We start from the raw sequence: 21,349 nt of genomic DNA, 5'->3' as shown, positions 1-21,349 counted from the left end.
AATACTAACTGCTTTGTAGATATGATAAATGCATTAGAGATAATTCAGTGATTAAGTTTATGAAGAATGGTGTACACAGGTAGTAGCAGAAGAAATAAAATATACAGTGATACCAAGATGACTTGCCAAGTAAACCCACCATCGAAAGAAGCAAGAACAAAACGTAAAAAGGTAAATAGATATTCGAATGAAAGTAAAATACGTTTCTTAGATATATAATTGTTAATTAGGTGGATTAAGCCTCCAAGGGGATACCACTAAGAAAAGAGTTCATTGTAAACAAAACAAATCTAACCTACAAACTATTATACATGTGTTCTTAAATGTAGTTTTAAGTCCTTCGATAATGTATGTATTAGATGTGCTATAATGCTAAAATAAATTATATGTGATAACATTTTTGTTCAATTATTTTATTTAGATTAGAATTTTCTTGTATGTCAAAGCCAAACTGAATTAAAACTCGTTGTTGATGCGGCAATATTGCAATATTTCGACGTCACAAATATCCCTGACGCATTACTCAAAAACTTTAAATATACTATAATTAATATATATATATATATATATATATATATATATATATATATATATATATATATATATACATATTAGAGAGCATTATTCATATTATATATTTATATAGCATAATAGTATGTACGTTTACTTAAACAAATTTTAACCATTAAGATATAATAATAAAGCAACATTTTTCTAGAATCTATAAATTCGTGATTAGGCCTTAGCAATATTAACTTACTGTAAGTTAAAGGATTTGATACACTAAATATTTAATTAACCAAAGGGTGTACATTTGAATGGTTTTTATTTTAAATTTAGATTGTGCGTCAGTGGTTAATAGGTAGGGCAACAGTGAGAAATCTTGATGGATGCTTCCGACGTTCTGGTATAGAAACCTAACATGATTTTACAACTGAAACATATGTTAAGTATGATGATTCTTACACTGCGGCTTTGAGGAGGCACATTATTTGCCGTCATTGATCATTCATTCATCGTTTATTTTTTTATAAAAATCTAAATAAGTATATTCCGTGAAATCGCATTTTGCACTCAATGAACTATCAAGATACTCGCGAAACTGCGCCTACTGTTTTAGTGGAAGAAGTCAGTATTAATTAATTAAAACTTTACAAAAACAATCGGAAGTATGAATATTGGACTTCGTATAACATATAAGAGAAACATCAACGTACAAGAGAAATTCAATAATTGATGGAAAATATTCGGAACTAATTTTATGAAAAAAAATATGACCATGTATTGATGCTTTTCTAAAATAAATTGGTTTTGTTTACAATACTTAAAATTTTAGTATACTAACTGAACAACCTGTACAGCAAAATCTTCAGAATTTATTATATATAGTGAGGACAGATGAATATAATATGCCTATAAATTTTTTAATTTAAAGCTTTTTAGTTTGAAATATTGTTCATCGATAGCCATTACTTTTTCCCATCTTTAAGGCAATTTACGGATTCCATCTCGAAAGAACTATGTACCTTTTAAGGCTATCGATGAATCGACCCATTTCTTAGTATCTTCATAAGTGAAGCGCTGGTCAGACAAGTCACAATCCACATGTCGGAACAAGTAGTCATAGGAAAAAAGTCTGGAGTCTGGAGTCATAATGAAGTATAACATTGTTGTGTCTTCGCTCGTATTTCATCCATTCTTCACGCAGTGCTTGACTATAACACATCATTGTAGTTCATTCCAGCTCATACTATACCACACTAATCTGGTTCCACCAGCTTGGAGCCATGTATACTCGATTTTGTCATTCATGTTTATGCCAGGTTATAACCAGGTGGTCCATATGATTTGTTTGGCTTTGGATTATCACAATGGATCCACTTTTGGTCAAAAGCAACAATACGACCCAAAAAACGTAACATTTTACGTATGATCAAACGCTCTTGGTCACTTGGGTTCAATTCATACGGTTCATATTCATGTTCTTCAAGGGATTGGAGATGGTTTCTTGACTTATAGCTTCTTACATTTTATTCGAATCAATATCGAGTAATACCTTCAAATTCTTGTCTTAATGTTTTTTTGCCTCTCCAGAACGCTCTTTGCATTTGGTATCAACATTATTGCTTTTGAAACGTCGTATTCGCAAGTTGAAATCGATGGAGCATGTTGAGCTCAATGACCTTCAACAGCATTTTTCTTCAAATTGAATAAAAAAGTAAAATGCAAATTCGATCTATTCCATACAAATTTAGAGATTTTCAACGCACTGACATTTTTTGTTCACACTTCGACGGAAAGTGAAGACTGCCAGTGGGGCTTCAATAAGAAGTTGGATACAAGTGCACCAGATGCGAGTTAATATACAGTAATATCACCTGTTGTAAATATTTTAAAATTAATTTATAGGGCTGATATATTATACTGTTAGCATCATTACGATAGGCATTACCATCCACACTTAGAATTTAATTTTACGTAAACTTTTAAAAGCAGCGTGTTATAGTCTGGAGATTTAAAAGTTTTGTAAACAAATCTTAACATCTCTATTAGTAGAAGTTGTGTAACAGATCGATTGTGCCACGCAAGTTCTAACGAAAGTTGCTAACGTACGAAGCTACGATTATTATTATAAAAAATCAGATCACAGAAAGGGACCGAAAATATTCTTTGGACGCAATTTTCCCCTTATTTTCATACAGCTTGCGAAAATAAATATCAATATAACTTGCTTTACATTTAAAACTGCTTGTCACAGATCTAACATACTGTTTATACTCTAAAAAATATTAATACCTTTTATGATGCAATAATCTCAGACGCAGATTTCAAGTGATATAAAAACGATTCAAGTTTTTGTGAGAATTTATGATGTAACTTTACCAACAAATTTATATTTTTTAGGTTTTAATAATCAGTCTTAAATTAAACCCGTAACAGTACCAAAGTATAATCAAAATTATTTTATTTTTTTTTAATGAGTACGGTCCTGATAGCCTGGATGACTGTGAATGAACCTATCACAAAATTTCTCTGCTGCTGTGTTTGGTTTGAAAATTAAACAAATAACTTCCATAGAAATAATGTTAAGCATTTAAATATGAAGTAAGAAATTGAATGATATTATTATAAGGGTTTTTTTTCATATTCATTATTGCTATTGCATTTGTGCAAGATGAACAGAGGCGGTGAAATAGTGCCAGTGAGTATTATTAGTGACGGAAAAGTAGTGAGAGGCAGGGATGAAACAGGTGTGTAAAATATAGACGCATTTATTATAAATTCCTAATTTTATTGATTGTGTAGAATGACCTTCAAAGCTTTAATCTTTAATATTGAAAAAGAATATATCGAGGTTAGTTATTGTAAAAGTCCAATAATATTCCTTATATAACCTTATAATTTTAAGGTAAGGACAAATTTAACGAAAAATGTCCTTACCAAGGTTTCAGGAATGAATAAAGCACAGAAAACCTATTACGTATTCAAACCTTTTCTTTTATGTATTCATTGGGCTGAAAACTGTTGCTTCGAAATGGTAATGTGAGTTCTAGAAATAGGAGGGCGCTGGTTAGAGTTTTAGCCTGAAACTTGATCACTTGTATTATTGATGCCATATTCATGAGTTTTCTTTCTGTAAACATAATAGGTTCTTGGGAATAAATTCGAGTATACTACACCGGAATAACGATCGAAAGCAAGAGACAGATCTCCCACCACATTTTCTTTTTTCTTAGTTACAAGGCATCGACGATTAAGAGCTTTTGAAGCTTTTTAAGCAAAATAAGTAGGACTGTTTGCATCGATATAAGATTATGGATGAAACATTGTACCATTAATATTACATGGCATTACTGGGTGGAACCATTTTATAACCCACCGTATAGTCCTTATTTGTCTTTCGTTGAGTACTGGCTTTTCGCAGACGTCAAAATTAAGTGGTCAAGGCGACAGGACGGTTCTTCTACTGTTGCGATAATCGCAGGTCCGAATTATTCTGTTGGGACATGGATGTACTTTATGTTTATTATGATGTCGGTAGGCTTAATGTCGAGAAACATGGTTGGGAGCCCATGTTAAACTTTAGGCCCACTCCAGATAAACCATTAGTTGGTAAAAGGAGACTTTAAGATATATATATATATATATATATATATATATATATATACATTTATTTGAATTAAGAAAGATTTAATTTTAAGAATCAAATTTACTGATTTAAAACGTATGTTTCAGTTTTTTAAAAAGTAAACCAAAAGCATATTTGAAGTTGTGAAAATTGAAACATTTCCAGAATTATTAATTTTAATTTAAGGAATATAAATAAATTATTTTGAACCATTAAATTATTTCAAAAATAAAGAAATAAAAAACCAGAAAATCAAAAGTAGCATATGTCTTGTCCATGTTAACAACCGCTTCATATTGACCCACAATTCAGTCAATTATCAAGTTCGTCAGAACATAATTTACAACATTTTATTTTTCGTCAAATTCGAATCAATCAATGTGGGTTATGCACATGAATAGTAGTGTAACGTTCTATGACTAACGTTCCTCCATTGTGTAAATAAAACATATATTTCGAAGTTTTAGTCGATATAGTTAGTTGTATATTGTAACAAGAATTTTGTGAATATGACTATATATAAAGAAGATGACAACGAAATTCTCAAGGAAAATCTACGATTATTTGAAGGTATTTATAAGTTATATTTTTATTCAACATTATAATATATTGCGACAGAATAATTTGAAAAGAATGCATTTTTAAGAATTTTTTTGTCTTTTGGTTTTGCCTTTTTAACAACTTTGAACATATTCAAATATATAACCAAAAAACTGTATTAAAGGTGTTAAATAAATATTATATGTTAAATTAGATCCGTTGTTGACTTGCAGATTGAAGTATAACACACTTTGCCAAATGTTACTGTAGCAAAATAATATTTTAGTTTTTGTTGAAAAATTAATGCCAGTTTATCTACATTATCCTACTATATTGATAAATATAAAATATCATAATCGTATAATACTACCATAATATCGTAATAACGATGTAATAAAAATATATATATAACAAATTTTACTGATTAAAACACGCTAAATATACATATTTTAAACTAATTAGAACAAAATTGTAGAATTATTATAATTTACAATTACAACAATAACATCACCGTTTATAGCTTTCACATATGTATGTATTTACGGACTTTGGTCACATCACTTCATATGAACGGCATTAAACATACCGACTGGAGAGTGACTAAGTTAGATATCAGCTTAGAAGACATCCTGTCTTTCCCAGCCTATGGACAATCACAATTATAAAGCATCATAAGCAAGATTATATGAATTTTAACAGTTAACAGATGTAGAAATATTTCAAAACAAATGTCCTAATAATCGAACATATAGAATGTATAAAATGCTCTTTATAAATCTTAAGTTAGAGCTATTCGATACACACAATATATTTTAATTAATAAACCCGAATGATATCTTGCTAAAGTCCACGAGCCTCAATTAAATAATTTTAATGAAACACTTGTGCGAAAAATGGCGCCCTACTATTCCGTATTGGCTTTGTTCAACATCTCTTGGTCAAGATGATACATCGACTCAAGTACCTGATTACGCTTCATCAGAAAAACAACATCCTTCTTTGGGTACTGTTATTTTGTAGGAATTAAATAAGAAACCGTAGATAATTGTGAAAAATATTCTATATTGATTGAACTTATCTCTAATATGCTATACATACAAGGCATAGGCAAAATAATTTAAATACCATGCAATATAGTGTACTTCTCTATTTTGTGTTCTAAATTGTTGGCAAGATTACACCCGTGTAAATAATGTGACAGGTATGTATTGCTCAGTTTACATGCCAAGTCTTATATATTTTATTCAAAGTTATTTTGTACATACGTCATCTAAATTTGGCTTTGACATACAACAACATTCTAGTTTAAATAAAATATTGAAAAAAAATGTTTCAAACAATAGACAAGTACATATAATGCATATATTATCGAAGGACCTAAACTACCTAAAGAACACAAGTATAATAGTTTGTAGGTTATAGTTGCTCTATTATATTTATATTGAACTCTTCCACATCACCCATGCGTTAAAGTCCTAGTTGAGTTTTTCTATTTAGTGGTGTCCCGCTGGTAGACCAAATCTACCTAATTAACAATTATATGTCAAACTAATGTTACTTTCATTAGAGAGCATATTTACCTTTTTATGTTTAGTTCTTGTTTCCTTTGTTGCTGTGCTGCTTGTGAAATCATTCTGATATCACAATATATCTATTTGGTCTCTTCTGTTACTACCTATGTATAGTTCTCTTAATAAAATTAGATATGATCATTGCATTATCTATAATGCATTTGTTATATCCGCTAAACGGTTGCTATTCTTTCTCTCCTGACACATTTTAATCAAATGCTCATATATATTCTGAACAATTACACAAATATCTGTGAAAATAAATACTTTAGACCCTACAGTAACATTTCCTATAGTTATCTTATGTTAATTATATACCCAGCTTTAGTTGTTTCCACTCTCATCGCCCTGTTTTGGAAATTATCAGTATTGAATCATAATCCGATATTCAGAAAGTTTCAATTAAGTGAATAACTAAGCTGTTAATTTCCAATCTATCTAACAATTATTCACAATTCCATCATTTGTCAATCTCTTCTTCAATGTGTCTGATTGAGTTCATCCAAACCGAAGGTGTAATTAACGATTGGTGTTTCCAGCATGAAGTAAAACATATCTGCAATAAATTATTAATAAATGTTATGACTAATAAAACCTAATCAATTATTATTCCAATGTTGACCTTTTTCTAACAACTTTTGTTGTCATAACACTAATTTTATTATCATCTTGCTATGAGTGACCATTGGGTATATTGGTCCCATTCTGAAGTATCCAAGTCTCACCATAGTTAATTTTTTTATATGCTTTAGAAATTATATTCTTTTAGAAGCAGTATCCGGAAATTTTATTAGACCTCTTCGATACTTTTCAGATAACCTTTTTCCTTTGAAATAATTGAATTAAATTATGTTTGTATTGAAAATCTACTAGCTGTTTCTATACATCTCATATAATTAATCTCTGATAGAGCTAATTTGAAATTTATCAAAACAAGCAAAGCATTAAAATAATGTTTGCCGGTTTATAATCTCTTATCACTATTGTTTTGATGAATTTTGCATACGTTTAACAACCAGACGACTTTATCAGGCTAGTTCGGTTACACGTTCGAACTTATCAGACAACAGGTCTCTTTTTAACTAGACTGAAATGAAAAGAAAATTTTTGTGTGATTTTAAAACGAATTTATAAATTGCGGTAGGCCATACGTTACACAACTTGGTGACTTATGTACAAAATACCATTGGATCGAATGTATTTCATTTCGCTTATACAATAATTTCTTAAGGGATTCTTGAAAATCAATCCAGCTATACACGAATACACTATTGCTATCAGTAGAGTCGATAATTATTTCTTTCAGATGAAGAAGAACCAGCAGATTTTGAAAAAGCCATTGTAGCAGCAGGATGGGGGAAATTTCATATAATAGTTTACCTTTTGTCCATAACGTGCGGATGGTCATCAGTATTCGAGACAACGACTATGTCCTACGTATTCCCAGCGGCAGAATGTGATCTTAACTTAAAGTTGGAACATAAAGGCTTACTGAATGCCGTTACTTATATCGGTAAGTATTTAAGAAATAGTTCAATCTGGTAAATTTGATTTAATCATTTTAAGGTATGATATCCAGTGGATTTTTCTGGGGATATTTATGCGATACCCTGGGAAGGAAGAAAGTTTTAGTGGCAGGCTACTTCCTCGATGGTTTGTTCATGTTGCTCGCTGCTACGTCTCAGAATTTTCCGATTCTAATGACCGCAAAATTCTTTGGCGGTTTTATGTGAGTACTTGATGTTAAAATATTTAAATACCTAGCTTTCGCTCAATCATCATTTCCAGAATAAATGGGCCATTTTCCGCATTGACCTCTTATTTATCTGAATTGCATTGTGCCAAACAACGTGGACAGGTACAAATGGTTTTGGGGGTAATATTTAGTATTGCTTTTTTGGTACTGCCACTTTTAGCAATTCTCGTACTTCCACTGGATTTTAAATATGTAATATCGGAAAACTTCGGTAAGTAATATAAAACCCTGCAAATATATATATATATATATATATATATATATATATATATATATATATATATATATATATATATATATATATATTTGCGGACTAGATATATTCGACTAGACTATATGTAGTCTATTCAAAGTAGCAGTGAACTCACGTCATCTCAAGTTATGACGTCAACAAGCTACAATGTTGCCATATTTAACGTTGAAATTCTACGCATGTTAGTTTATTTTACCTTCGATATATAACAACATTCTAACATAAATAAAATAATGAAATAAAAGTTTATTAAATATAATGTATTCTAATATTACAATACATCTATGGCATATATCATCAAAGCACTTAATCTACAGTTAATTAAACAGTCACAATAGTTCGTAGGTTAGAGTTATTTCATTTTATTTACATTGAACCCTTTTCTAAACCATCTATCACCTAGAGGCTTGATCTACTTAATTAGTAATTGTACATTCAAGTAATATATTTTATTTTCATTAGAGAACAAATAATTATTTTATGTTTAGTTCTTGTTTCTTTTGTTGCTCTGTTTTCTTGTGAAATTATTCTGATATCACTCTGTTTCTCCTTAGTCTTTTCTATTACCATCTGTGTACCTTTTCCTTAATAAAATTAGAATTAAATACTGCATTATCTCTAATAAATTTGCCATATCTGAAAAATATTTAGTATTTATTCCATCCTTGTACCTTTTAACCAAATACTCATATATATTCTAAATAATTACACACATATCTATGCTCATAAATATTTAAGACTTTACAATACGATTTTCTGCAGTTATCCTATGTTAATTATATAGTCACCTTTTGTTTGGGATATGATGAATTTGGGAGATTTTGGTTATAGTGACCATATTAATATTCAATGCAACTACAACACAATAAAAATATTTACAATAAAACCCCAGTAGCTTAATATTCAATAGTATCAATGTTCACATCTCTAACGCATTTCACTGGTAAAAACGGGCTCAATTGCCTCATTTCTGTTCAAAGTTATTTAATAGAGATGTAAACCGTTTTTGACTGACAATTTATTTGGTGTCAGCATTTTCAACCAGAGTTATCACAAATATTAAGCAGTGATTTTAAATTAATCAAAACAAGTAAAACGCGAAAAGAACGTCTGTCGGTTTATAATCTCTTATCACAAATGATTTGAAGAATTTTGCAGACATATATAACCAAACGACTTTGCAGGCTGATTCGTTTATATATTAGAACTTATCAGAGAGCATTATATCTCGTTTTAACTGGAACAAAATGAGAAGGAAAATATTATCAGATATTAAAGCAAATTTACAATACATCATTCATCTTGATGAGGTGAGCTCACTGCTACACTTAGACTACTTACTACAATATGCTACGATGCTAACATATAAATGCTACAATAAATATACTTGAATAGAGAGTAGATGCGTATGCGATAGCATAACATTATAAATATGTTATTATAGTTATTCATCCGTGGAACATATATCTCTTCATATCTGCTGCCGTCCCACTCACCAGTGCCATTTCATTTATATTCCTACCAGAAAGTCCGAAATTTTTAATGACAACGGGAAGAAATGAGAAGGCCCTACAAGTTTTCAGAAAGATTTATCGTTTGAATACAGGAAAACCTGAATCATCATATCCAGTAAGTAAAGACATAAATCACGTTAAGTCCACAAATTGTTTCCAAATTCTTACTAAAAGAAATAAGTTTCATCAGTATATTGCATACATTAAATACTATAAACTAAAGAACTACAAATTAAAAAATAATTTGTCCAAAATATACCAATAAATATCAGGTTTAAATTTACTGGATATAGGAATTACGATATATTTTTAGCATTGGGAACTATAGACTGAAAACAGTCGAAACAGCCGATAGTCAAAAAACTAGCGACTGAAAATAGTAATTACTATTTTCGGTCAAATGCACTGTTCGACTGTTTTTTTTTTCAATTCGTGATGTCAGGCGTTGATGTACGAACTCTTTCTTGTATAAATTGGGAGAGAGGAAAGGACGGAAATAATTGCTTGGAGCAGTTAATTTTATATGTGCTTATATTTTCCAACGGTAGTATAAGCGAGTCGGAAAAATCGGAGTGTAAAAATGAATGGAGTTTTTCAAGGAAATTGAATATTACCCCACAAATGTTTTATCGTATTTTAATATATGAATTTCTGTTTTCAAATAATATACTATAACAAATACAGACAATACAATAAAACTTAAACATGTACCTAGAAAAAAAACTAATTCATGGTAAAATTAAAAATCATCGCACAGTAACCACCAGAGATTTTTTAAATAAAGAAAATGCTTTATTTATTATCGAATGGAAGTATTTGAACAAAAATCGAGAAAGTAATTGAAATAGTACCTATTATTGCCATAAAAACAGTCCAATGTTTTTACTATTGATCATGCACAATTTTAAACTTTTTACCCTATTACATTTACAATTTTGAAAAATATGGTTCCAAAATGCTGATATACTAATACACAATATATTGCTATTTATAAGCAAGCTACCAAAAAAATTTTAAAACTATATATATCACATATAAATCGATGTAATCTGTAAATGGGGTACATTTTTGTCAAGGTTGCGGTTAGGACGACAGAGCTAGAACATTAATAATCAGTCGAATGAAACTACTAGAGCCAAAAATAGTAACAAAAAGTACACGACTGAAACAATCGATAGCAAATAGTAATCAGTCGGACTGGACCTAAAATCAAGAAAATTAAGGAAAATTAGTTGGAGCTAAAATAGCAACTGAAAACAGTCGACTGAAACAGTCACTGGTAAAATGTAGTGAAATCAGTCGAACCAAAAATAGCGACTGAAACAGTCGATAGTAAAAAGTAGTCAATTACTAAACAGGTCGATTTTCGATTTCAGTCTATAGTTCCCAACATTACTTATTTTCTATTTACAATACATTTTAGGTAGTCATGCAAAGTTTTTTATTTTAGCCGCTTGAAACCATATTTCTTTTTTATCCACCGGAAGAAGAAACACCAAGTAATTATTACTTTTATCACAAAACATCGTTTACAGGCATTATATAATATTGATAATTTTCATTATATTTGGTCCTGTACATACATTTGGCAATACATAACTTCAGAGATAGCTTTACACATAAACGATTTAAAATATAGTATATTCTTGGTATTGCTGAATAACATAATAGCAATATAATAAAAGTATATGTAATAATACTTCCTTCAAATATTACCAAATACATACTTGTCTTCTTGTATTACACTATTTCGTATCTGCATGAAGTTAAAGGCACATATTCGTCTGCTTCACATTAATCTGCACACAACCGCATATTATAATTTGCGATTTTCAGACCTCTCAATTTACTCCTTTTAAAAAAATTATTATATGTAATTATTATTATATAAAATAATAGTTATATTAAAATTATAATTAGGAACCGCATCTTGTTTAAGCAATGCTCTTCTACGTTTGGATCCATAATCGTCTAGTCTGAAATACAAAAACAAACATTACTTTGTTGTTACATTGTTATTTTTAATTTCATTTGAATCCTTATCCTAGAAAACAATATTTGTGTACTGTTTTTACATGTTTCACAGTCGTGGCAAGGAATTTTGTATATTCTTTGGTTTTATATTTATGGGTTATGATATTTCAGTTTAAAAGATTTATTAAATTAAAAATGATTTCCCTCATTTATTGCTTTTATTCTTTAAAAAAAAGTTTTTCAAATAATTTGGGCTTTTTCGGAAATAGTGATATTAGCTGATATAACAGACATCTTCTATAGTTGTGGTACATGTTGTAGTCTGAATAAAACACCTATTAGGTTAATGATCTTAATTAGTGCTTTTCTTGGAAGTTCCTTTGATATTCTCTGGATATCAAGTTCAAAACCAGGAGGTTTTTTGAGCTAATATTATTTTATATTTCTTTCTTAACATCAGTTAGTCACAAATAAAATTCTCTCCTGTTCATCCTTTCCTGTTCAAAGGTGCAAGGAAATAATTTAACGTTTCCAATTGAAAAATTCTCTCGAGGTGGTCTGCAACTCATGTACTCTCCTCCTTGTTATCTCTGGCCCAGCACCTATCCTCATTTTTTATTGGAGCTTTTCTCTCTTTTTTTTTCAATACTAATTCTACAATTTCTTTAGGGTATTTATTGCTGTTTAATTTCCTTCTCTTTTCTGGGGTACTTTATTACTTGTACTTGATTAACTTCTTCATCTGAAAATCCAGTTCTTTTCAGTTTGTATCTGGTCTCCCAAATTATTGTTTTCTTCTAATGCTATTTTAACCTATAAAACTTCTTTTTCTATTAACCGGACGTGAATTACTTGGCTTTGATCAATTTGAATGTTGAATCATTTTGTGTATTTGAATACATCATATTCACTTTTTGCATTATATTCACAAGTCAGCACAATCAGTGGATAGTCTGAGTTTAGTTGAAGATTTCTTTTTCTTCAATTTGCATATAATTGTTTGAAATGTTTCTAAAGATGAAGAAATTCTGTAGCTCTAGTATCTTATCTGGATTTGCTGGCCTATAATGTGTTTACCTGTCGAAATAGTTATGAAATAAATCTAAAATTATTTAAGTCCTGAAAACTGTAAGGTAGGGTCGAAAAAGAGTATGCAAAAAATTGAATAGTATGCATTTTAGCATATTAATATAAAGTAACAAGCGTCTTTTTGAAAGTAAATACTAACCTTATTAATCCATATTATCATATATCACTAAATAACTAAACAAGACGAAGTTCCTGAAATTATATCATATTTTTAGAGTTTGTATAAAATTAATATTAAAAATTCCTTCGCCATTTCATCATATTATTGAGAATTAAAACCTACTAGTATTTTTAGGTAAAAGTATTAGTTGATGAAATTGCAATTAATCAAAGCAAAAACCATGGGAAAATGACAGCCAACAGAACGAAAAAAGAAGCTTTAATAGAAGGCTGGTCTCAATTAAAGCCACTATTTAAACGACCATATTTACCAAAGATTTTATTTGTTTGTTTTATACAATTTTTCTCGATGACTAGGTGCGTTACATAATAAGTATAAACGCTAATATAATAACATAATTTATTAACATCGCAGTTTAAATACCCTACGATTATGGTTACCTCAATTGTTCCAAGCTGTCAATGATTACCAACAGTTTCATGACGAATCAGCCCCATTATGTGATATGATGTCCGTATTTAAAGTTAACACGAATGAGACCGAAGATATTTTACAGAGTTCAGCAGAATGTGTTGTGGTAAGTAATCAATAAATGTGCGTTATATCAATGAATACTGATTATTGCTTTAATTATTTGATAGAATACCAATAATTACTCTGTGTATACCAATTCAATGGTTGTTGCTGCCGTTAGCATTGGCTCTTATATCGTTGCTAGTGGATTCATTAACAGAATAGGAAAGAAACATTTATATTGTAAGTTTAAAAATGTCAAAATATTAAGTTTGTGTAAAAATGTTTGTGTAATATTTTATCATAGTAATTCATATCACAGTTATCATTATTATTAGTAGAGTCTATGCAAAGTTATTTTGTACATACGTCATGTAAATTTGTGACAACAAAACGTCGCAATATTAACGTATCAACTCTGAGTTTTAGTTCAGTTTGGCTTTGCCATACAAAAAAAATTTTAATCTAAATAAAACAATTAAACAAAAATGTTATCAAATATAATTTATTTAAACGTAATAAGTACATCTAATGTATATATTATCGAAGGACTTAAAACTACAATTAAGTACACAAGTTATAATAGATTTGTAGGTTGGGATTGTATTTTATTATATTTACATTGAACTCTATCTTTTACCACCTATGAGGTAGAGCCTTAGGAGCGTTTTTTATGTAGTGGTATCCACTGGAGACCTAATCCACCTAATTAATATTTATTAATTAATAATTAGTAATAAGAGCATATTTACATTTTACGCTTAGTTCGTGTGTCGTTCGGTATAGTATTTCCTTGTAAAGACATTTTAATATCACTGTAATTCTCCTCCTCACTCGTTTGCTCTGTTAATACCTGTATACGTCTTTCTTGATAAAATTATATTGAATTCTGCACTCACATTTCAGTGCATTCTCCTTAATACATTTGCCATATCTGCAAAACAGTTACTATTCTTTCTCTTCTGATACATTTTATCCTAATGCTCATATGTATTCTGAATAATTACATACATATCTGTGTACATAAATCTTTTACACTCTACAATAACATTTCCTATATTTCCTATAACATTTCCTATATTTCCTATATACTTATTTCCACTATCATTACGCCGTAATAGAAATTGGCATCATTGAATAATATCATTTTCAGAAAGTTTCATCCAAGCGTTTAACTAAGCTGTTAATTGCGAATATGTCTAACATTTGTTAACTATTCCATCATTTATCAATTTCTTCTTCAATGTGTCTGATTGAATTCATCCAAACCGAAGGTGTTATTAACCATTCCTGTTTCAAGCATGAAGTACAATGTATCTGCAATGAATTATTAACAAATATCATGACTAATGAAACCTAATCAATTGTTATTGCAACGTTAACCTTTCTTCATCAACTTTTGTTATAACACTATTTTTATTATCATTTTGCCATGAGTGGCCATTGGGTATATTGATCTAATTATGAAATATCCGTACCCAGTATAAGTATTCATAAGTTCCACAGACCTCTTCGATACTTTTCAGGCGAACAGTTTCCTTTGAAATAATTGTATTAAATTATGTTTATATTGAAAAACCTCTCACTGTTTTTATATATTTCACATATTTAAACTCTCATAGAGCTCACATCAAGTTGATCTTGATTATATTTTTAATTTTTTGAGATATTTCAGTGACCGTGTGTGTACTAATACTCAGTGCAGCTGTAACACGCTAAAAATATTTTCAATAAAAATCACAGAATACTAATATTTAACAGTAAAAATGCTCACCTCTCTAACCAGCAAAATACTAACAAGAGGGGGCCGCCATTATCTCGTTTCTGTTCAAGGTCACTGTTTAGAAACGGATTCAGTTCTGCCTGGCTTCGGAATTTTTAATCAGAAAATACTAAGCAGCGACTTGAAATTTATCAAAACAAGGAAAGCATTAAAATGACGTCACTATTGTTTTGAAGAATTTTGCATGCGTTTGACAACCGGGAGACTTATATATAATAAGAGAACATACTGATCGGTGTACTTTAATGGCCTGTTGATGAGGAAAATTGAAATTGAAATGAATCAACCCTTCCCAAATAAAAATCCTGCGTCCTGCTGCATAAAACCTTTGGAGAGTTCTTGATAGATAATTTATTGTTTCTTTTTATTGAAATAAATTATATTAAATGTGCGGTTTCGATATTTTTACGATGTGTCCTAACAATCAATGAAGAAAGTACCTGAAATTCTGGATTTGTTGAGCTACAAGCAATATTTGTCGCGTCTTTATCTCCGAGGCCATATTGAAAACAAAATAATCTAATCGAAATAGTATAAACACTCCAAAAGATACAAAGACGCAGATTACATACATTTGTTGATGAGCAATAACCTCCACAGAAACTATGGAACTGTCAAGCTTTTAAATGAAAAGTAAATGAAAGTCCCATACAAAGGAACAATATTCTCGAACTGTAACTAAAGATGATATCATGATATTCTGATTCTAGTGTCTTTTTTTTATTGATCAGAAGTAATTTATTATTATTTTTCAGCGTTCTTGGGCATTTGTTCGGGATCAATGGCATTATCCTTATATTTCTCACGTAACGTTGTCACAACATTAACTTTGGCGTCTCTTTTTGTTGGCACTGGTAGTGTTATGGTTAACACTTTATTGGCTGTGATTGTCGATATTTTCCCAACCACTCTCAGGTATATACAAGAAATTAATATTAAACAATACATACGAACTACATATAACATTTTTCAGGACAATATCAGTAGCACTAGCAATGATGTGTGGTAGAACTGGGGCTGCCTCAGGAAATATCATATTCCCCTTGCTTCTGGAAGCTGGTTGCGCCCCACCATTTTTCTTCGTTGGTATATCAAGTATAGGTCGGTTAAGAATATTAACATAAAACCAATAAATTTAAGGAAATCCGTTTTGTTATAGGATGCGCTCTACTAGGCTTCCTTCTACCCAACACGGAGTTAAAACCGTTGCAGTAATTAAATCTCTCAAAAAAAAAACTCAATGAATATTATTCTGGAGTGTTATTTCTCGCGAGTTAATTAATTAGTAATTATTTCATATTAAGTATAAATTAATATGATAAATGATATATGTATTAATATGATAAGATGTTGTTTCTGTTTGTGTTACTGTTCATTTTGCATGCCATGTTTTGTATGTGATATTTTTTATAATAAATATGTTCAAACAATTTGTTTTTTATTTCACGTCATAATAATTATCGAATTACTTATTAATTACTTACGAGGAAAACTGTGATACTCTATTTTAATTTATATATTAAATATTTATACATAATATATATTACACAATGTATTAGGAAAACTGTTTTAAGTTATTTGTATCCATCTGTATTTGGAACACATTGGGTTGGGAAAAACAGTAACAGGGAATTTTTATAAACTTCTTTTGAATCTAGCTTTACATCGTTAATAGAGTGTGACAAACCGGGACAAATGATAGTTGGGCGGTATAAAGTCCGGGTTGTAAGATGGATTCTACTGACTTGTTCTGGCCATTTTTAACAACGGATTGCAACATTTTGTTGAAACCTCTTGGAGTAATTCTGAAAATAAAACGAGCAAAGAATATTGGACACTAGCGTTTACTTAAACACACCTCGCCATAAACTCAATACAATATTTGATGAGTAAAATGTATCTTTTTAGAAGTAAAAAATTAATACAAGGTTCAACCTCTATATATCATTAAAAATTAGAAAATATTCGTTCTAATAAGTTATTCGTTACCATGAGGTATGTTATATAGAGGTTAGGTTGAAGTACGATTATTTTTAAATGTAAAAAAAATTTTTTAATAACCTAACCTTTACGTAGATACCCATCTATTTACCATGTTGAAGCCAACGATTTACCACGAAAGCCAAACACAGCATTTTAATGAAAGCCCTTCATATTTGTCTTCCTTTTATTATTTTTTTTTTTTGATTAGAGAAAAGGTCATAGGTATGCATGCCAAAAGTGTTAATTATCTTATCCAAAGTCCGTTATTTAAACCAACTTTTTTAAGAAGTACCCGTTTTATTACATCTAGAGCGTTACGAGCTTCTTTTATTGTAAAATCACGCTGATTATTTTTACTTCCTTTTTTTCTCGCATTCTTCCGCTAATTTCTGAGCTATAAATTTCTGATATGATTTCTGATAATAAAAATGTTACAATTTCAACAGCAGTGAGTTCTTCAAGTATGGCTAAATCATCACCAAAGTTAACAAACCCTACTGAAGGTTCTTAACAAGTTCGGAGAGTGGAATGTCATCAACTTCATCATCATTCACAGCTTTAAAACCACCCTTCTTGAAGAAGTTTGTGATTGTCTTTTTACTGACTTGATTCCTAGCTTTGGCAATCATCCACATGGCTTGTAATAGTTGTCAATTGTTGTTGGAGTTTGGCGTTCAATATCAGCAAGATACTGTCTGATAACTTAATTTCTATAGTGCATTTTGTAGCTGTGAATTATGGTCCTTGGACTAGTGGTGATTTTGAAATCATATTTGCAGGCTAATAAGTACTTTATTTTTATGGTTGTTAGATTATATTGGGAATGTGCAGTACAAATATCGAAAAATATAAAAATTTTCTTCTCTTATTTTTTATGATAGGACTGTTAACCCAATTTTTAAAAGCATCACAGGTCATCCAAACCTTAGTATGTCTCATGTACTCTGTTGACAAAATCTATTCAAGATCTCTTTGAGACTAAGCATGCTGGGGAATGTCTTAAGGTTGCTCCAATAATTATGCCTAAAAAACCTGAAAAACCGACAGAACAAGTTGGACCTTACAGGCCTATTTCGTTGCTTTCATAGGAACACCAGATTTCCAGTTTGGATTTCGAACTAACCACTCGATAATCGACCAAGTAACATGACAACAAAAGGCATTCGAAGAAAAGAAATACTGCCCTGCATTTATTTCTGGACGTCTCGCAAGCTGTTGACCGGGTATGACATTTGGGATGAATTTACTTAAAACTATTTCGGCTGGAGTTTCACAGAGTAGTGCCTTGTAACTATTCCTATATCTGCTCTATATTGCTGATATCCCAATAACAAAAGAAACAGTACTTAGAATAATTTCCGACGACATAGTTATCATGGCAAAAGATGTATGTCTGTATAAGGCTGTAGAAAAAGTAGAAGTAGCGGTCAACAAGATCTACAAATGAACTAGAGTCTAAATCTGTTTGCGTTAATATTGTGTTGCAGCGAAAGGATGTCCGATTCTTCAAGCACCATCAGCTAAATACCTCGGAATAGATCTCGATGGTAGGTTAAATTGGAAACATCATGTTAGACAAAAAGCAGTGTAGATTTAACTCAAAGTCAAGAAAGTTGGTTATCGGTTTGTCGGAAGATACTCTCAACTTGACCTAAAATCAAAGGGATTGGTTTATCAGTCAATCATAATGCCAATTAGGACCTATATATGGGGTTGCACTAAAACATCCAACCAACTAGTAATCCATCACTCCCAAAACATAGTTCTACTATTAATTATTAATGATTATCGTTATGTAACCAACGAAGAACTGCATTATGACCTCAAAATCAAATGGATACACGAAGTTATCAAGAATGCACCTTAAAACATGTAATAAAGTTGCTAAATCACAGCAACGCAATGCAGCTACCGGACAACACGCAGGAAATCAGAAGATTGAAGCGAACCAAACCACACAAACTTCTTTCTTGTACAAGTATTCTTAACTTTAGCTTATGTTGTTTAGTTTTATTTTAATTTGGAACATACATACTGATGGATGAATCCTGTATTCACCTTGCTTGTGTATTAATGTAAGTACAACAGAACGGTATAAATAAATAAATTTGTAAATTAAGATTTTACTAAGCATATCTAATGTTTTATGTAATTATAAAAAAAAATTAGAACATCATGGTTTTCTCTATTTTCTAATAACGAATGATTTAAGCTTATGTGTTCCGGTACAGTTTATTCCTAGCAACAGCCTTAAAATAAGTTTTCTGTTTTTTAGGCGATCACACTTTCATATTGTCTTTGAATGATAAGGTTTTGTCCGGTAATTTGTAGAAAAGTCCTGTTTCATTGACGTTAAATATATCTCCGGGGTCATATTCGTCCCATCATCAAATATTTCTTCCTTTACTTTTGCAGTTTCACCACATTTATTTCATAGTATAATCCTATTTCTTTTTTTGGTCCAATTCTACTGCGAACTGCTGTGCTTTTTCCTCAATAGGGCCTCCAATTAACACATTTTTGTTCTGTCATTCTTACGTTATGATACCATAAATTCATTAAATCGAGGAATTCGTTGTATTGAGGCTCGTTGTATTAAGGTTGCACTGTATAACGAAATTGAGGTTCTAGAATATACATTTTCAGAACATTCAGCTCAAGAACATTTAACTGATTTAACGAATTACCGTACTTTTACATCAAGAATATTTTTTATGGCTTGGATTGGATTAATGGATTACAAGCGCGCTATTATATGACTATTAAATAACTATTAATAGAGATATGTGACATTAAAACTATTTACTAAGAAAAGGAGAAATTACACAGGATAATAATAAAAGAATATGTAATAAAGAAATATTTTTATTACTTATATAAAATAATATATAACATTATAAACTTATATAACAAAATAACTGTCGAATTGTATTTATTTCTAAAATAATATTACATAAAATCCAAAATAAAATATGAGAAATGTGATCTAGATATTGTGTTATATTATTTCATCAGATATTCATTAGAAAATATAACTATTAATAAACACGACCCTGTATAAGTTACTTTGCTACCGAGTTGACTTTTGACTCTACTTTAGCAGTAGCCTGATTATCATTATCCAAAATAAACAACTTGCGTATTATGTTGTAATACCTATCGTGCACTGTTGGATCATTGCCCAAAGACTTAAATAAAACTGAAAACTACTAGTAAAGTACTAGGTTTTTTTCCAAAAAAAAAAATTAAGAAATGAATCTCTTAAAAATTAATAAGAAAATTCATATATAAATATTTCAAACAAAGAATAAAATAATTAGATTTCTTAAATATATTTTCGAACCTTTTTTTTCAATTAAGTTTTTTCTCGACTGGATCTATTGCTTAACGTGCTTTTGCGATCTATTGCTTCTAAACATGGTCCTCCAGAATAAAGTTCCCGACGTTCGATTTCATCTCAGTTACTTGAGAGAAATGGGTTGTGCTGCGGAGAAATTGTTGATGGAGAAATCATGAAAATACAATATATATGGTTCATAATATCTACAACATAATACCGTAGGTTTAAAACATAGAATAAGAAGACATAGAAGGTGATCTCCAATATATAAGGTCGTAATCATGAAATTTTAAAAAAGATTTTAATAAAATTGCTTTGTATATAATAATATATAAACGATATAACATTATAATACTAAATTCATTCATAAAAAAGACCCATTTATTACGACAATTGTGATGTCTAACATATGAAATAAGGGCATATGCTGAAATGTTCATTACTCAATCATTAAACATATGTAAATATTATCCCCCTTATTCAACATTACTGAAAAATTATCCACTTCTATAACAACACGAATAATCATATAAAATTGTCTCTTGAAATTCTGGTGACTTTTGTCATCCACCAAAACACACAACAATTTGTTATTATTACCACATCAATAATTAGTAACTAGTCTTTTTGGAATTGTACTGCCTGGTTCCTATACATCTAAAGGTCAAGCACATATTCGTCTATCGAGATCTATCGAGAAACACAGCCACTTTTTTTCTGTATCAACATACAAAAATTAATTTTAACACGGTCAACTAGACGGTCTCTAACATCATTTGTGTT

At 30.1% G+C, this 21,349-nt stretch overlaps 1 protein-coding gene across 2 annotated transcripts; it reads left to right on the top strand.

Annotated features, from left to right (window-relative positions):
- Positions 1 to 3,043: 3,043 nt before the first annotated feature.
- On the top strand, positions 3,044 to 16,673 carry LOC143191214 (synaptic vesicle glycoprotein 2B). Of its 2 annotated transcripts, none has more exons than XM_076396082.1 (11): positions 3,044 to 3,251; positions 7,547 to 7,753; positions 7,807 to 7,969; positions 8,029 to 8,207; positions 9,694 to 9,878; positions 13,122 to 13,303; positions 13,362 to 13,524; positions 13,589 to 13,703; positions 15,999 to 16,158; positions 16,217 to 16,344; positions 16,403 to 16,673. In XM_076396082.1, exons 1-11 carry the CDS (start codon positions 3,176 to 3,178, stop codon positions 16,456 to 16,458), a joined length of 1,614 nt encoding a protein of 537 aa, XP_076252197.1. In that variant the 5' UTR covers positions 3,044 to 3,175; the 3' UTR covers positions 16,459 to 16,673. The 2 variants fall into 2 exon arrangements, with proteins under 2 accessions (XP_076252197.1, XP_076252205.1); XM_076396090.1 differs by lacking the exon at positions 3,044 to 3,251 and adding an exon at positions 4,516 to 4,699.
- Positions 16,674 to 21,349: the final 4,676 nt, after the last annotated feature.

The sequence above is a fragment of the Rhynchophorus ferrugineus genome, unplaced genomic scaffold (genome assembly GCF_030347505.1).
Source record: "Rhynchophorus ferrugineus isolate W39M unplaced genomic scaffold, kcgeb_rfMv2 rfM1, whole genome shotgun sequence".
NCBI classification, from domain to species: Eukaryota; Metazoa; Arthropoda; class Insecta; order Coleoptera; family Curculionidae; genus Rhynchophorus; species Rhynchophorus ferrugineus.
The sequence above is the reverse complement of the archived record's forward strand: the minus strand, read 5'-3'. Positions and strand labels throughout refer to the sequence as shown.

Bases quoted from the DNA above. Each gene is read 5' to 3' on its own strand.
- LOC143191214 (XM_076396082.1), top strand. From the start codon at position 3,176: ATGAACAGAGGCGGTGAAATAGTGCCAGTGAGTATTATTAGTGACGGA. The intron at 8,208-9,693 runs GTAAGTAATATA...ATGTTATTATAG, and splicing joins TGTAATATCGGAAAACTTCG to TTATTCATCCGTGGAACATA. The intron at 9,879-13,121 runs GTAAGTAAAGAC...TAGTATTTTTAG, and splicing joins AACCTGAATCATCATATCCA to GTAAAAGTATTAGTTGATGA.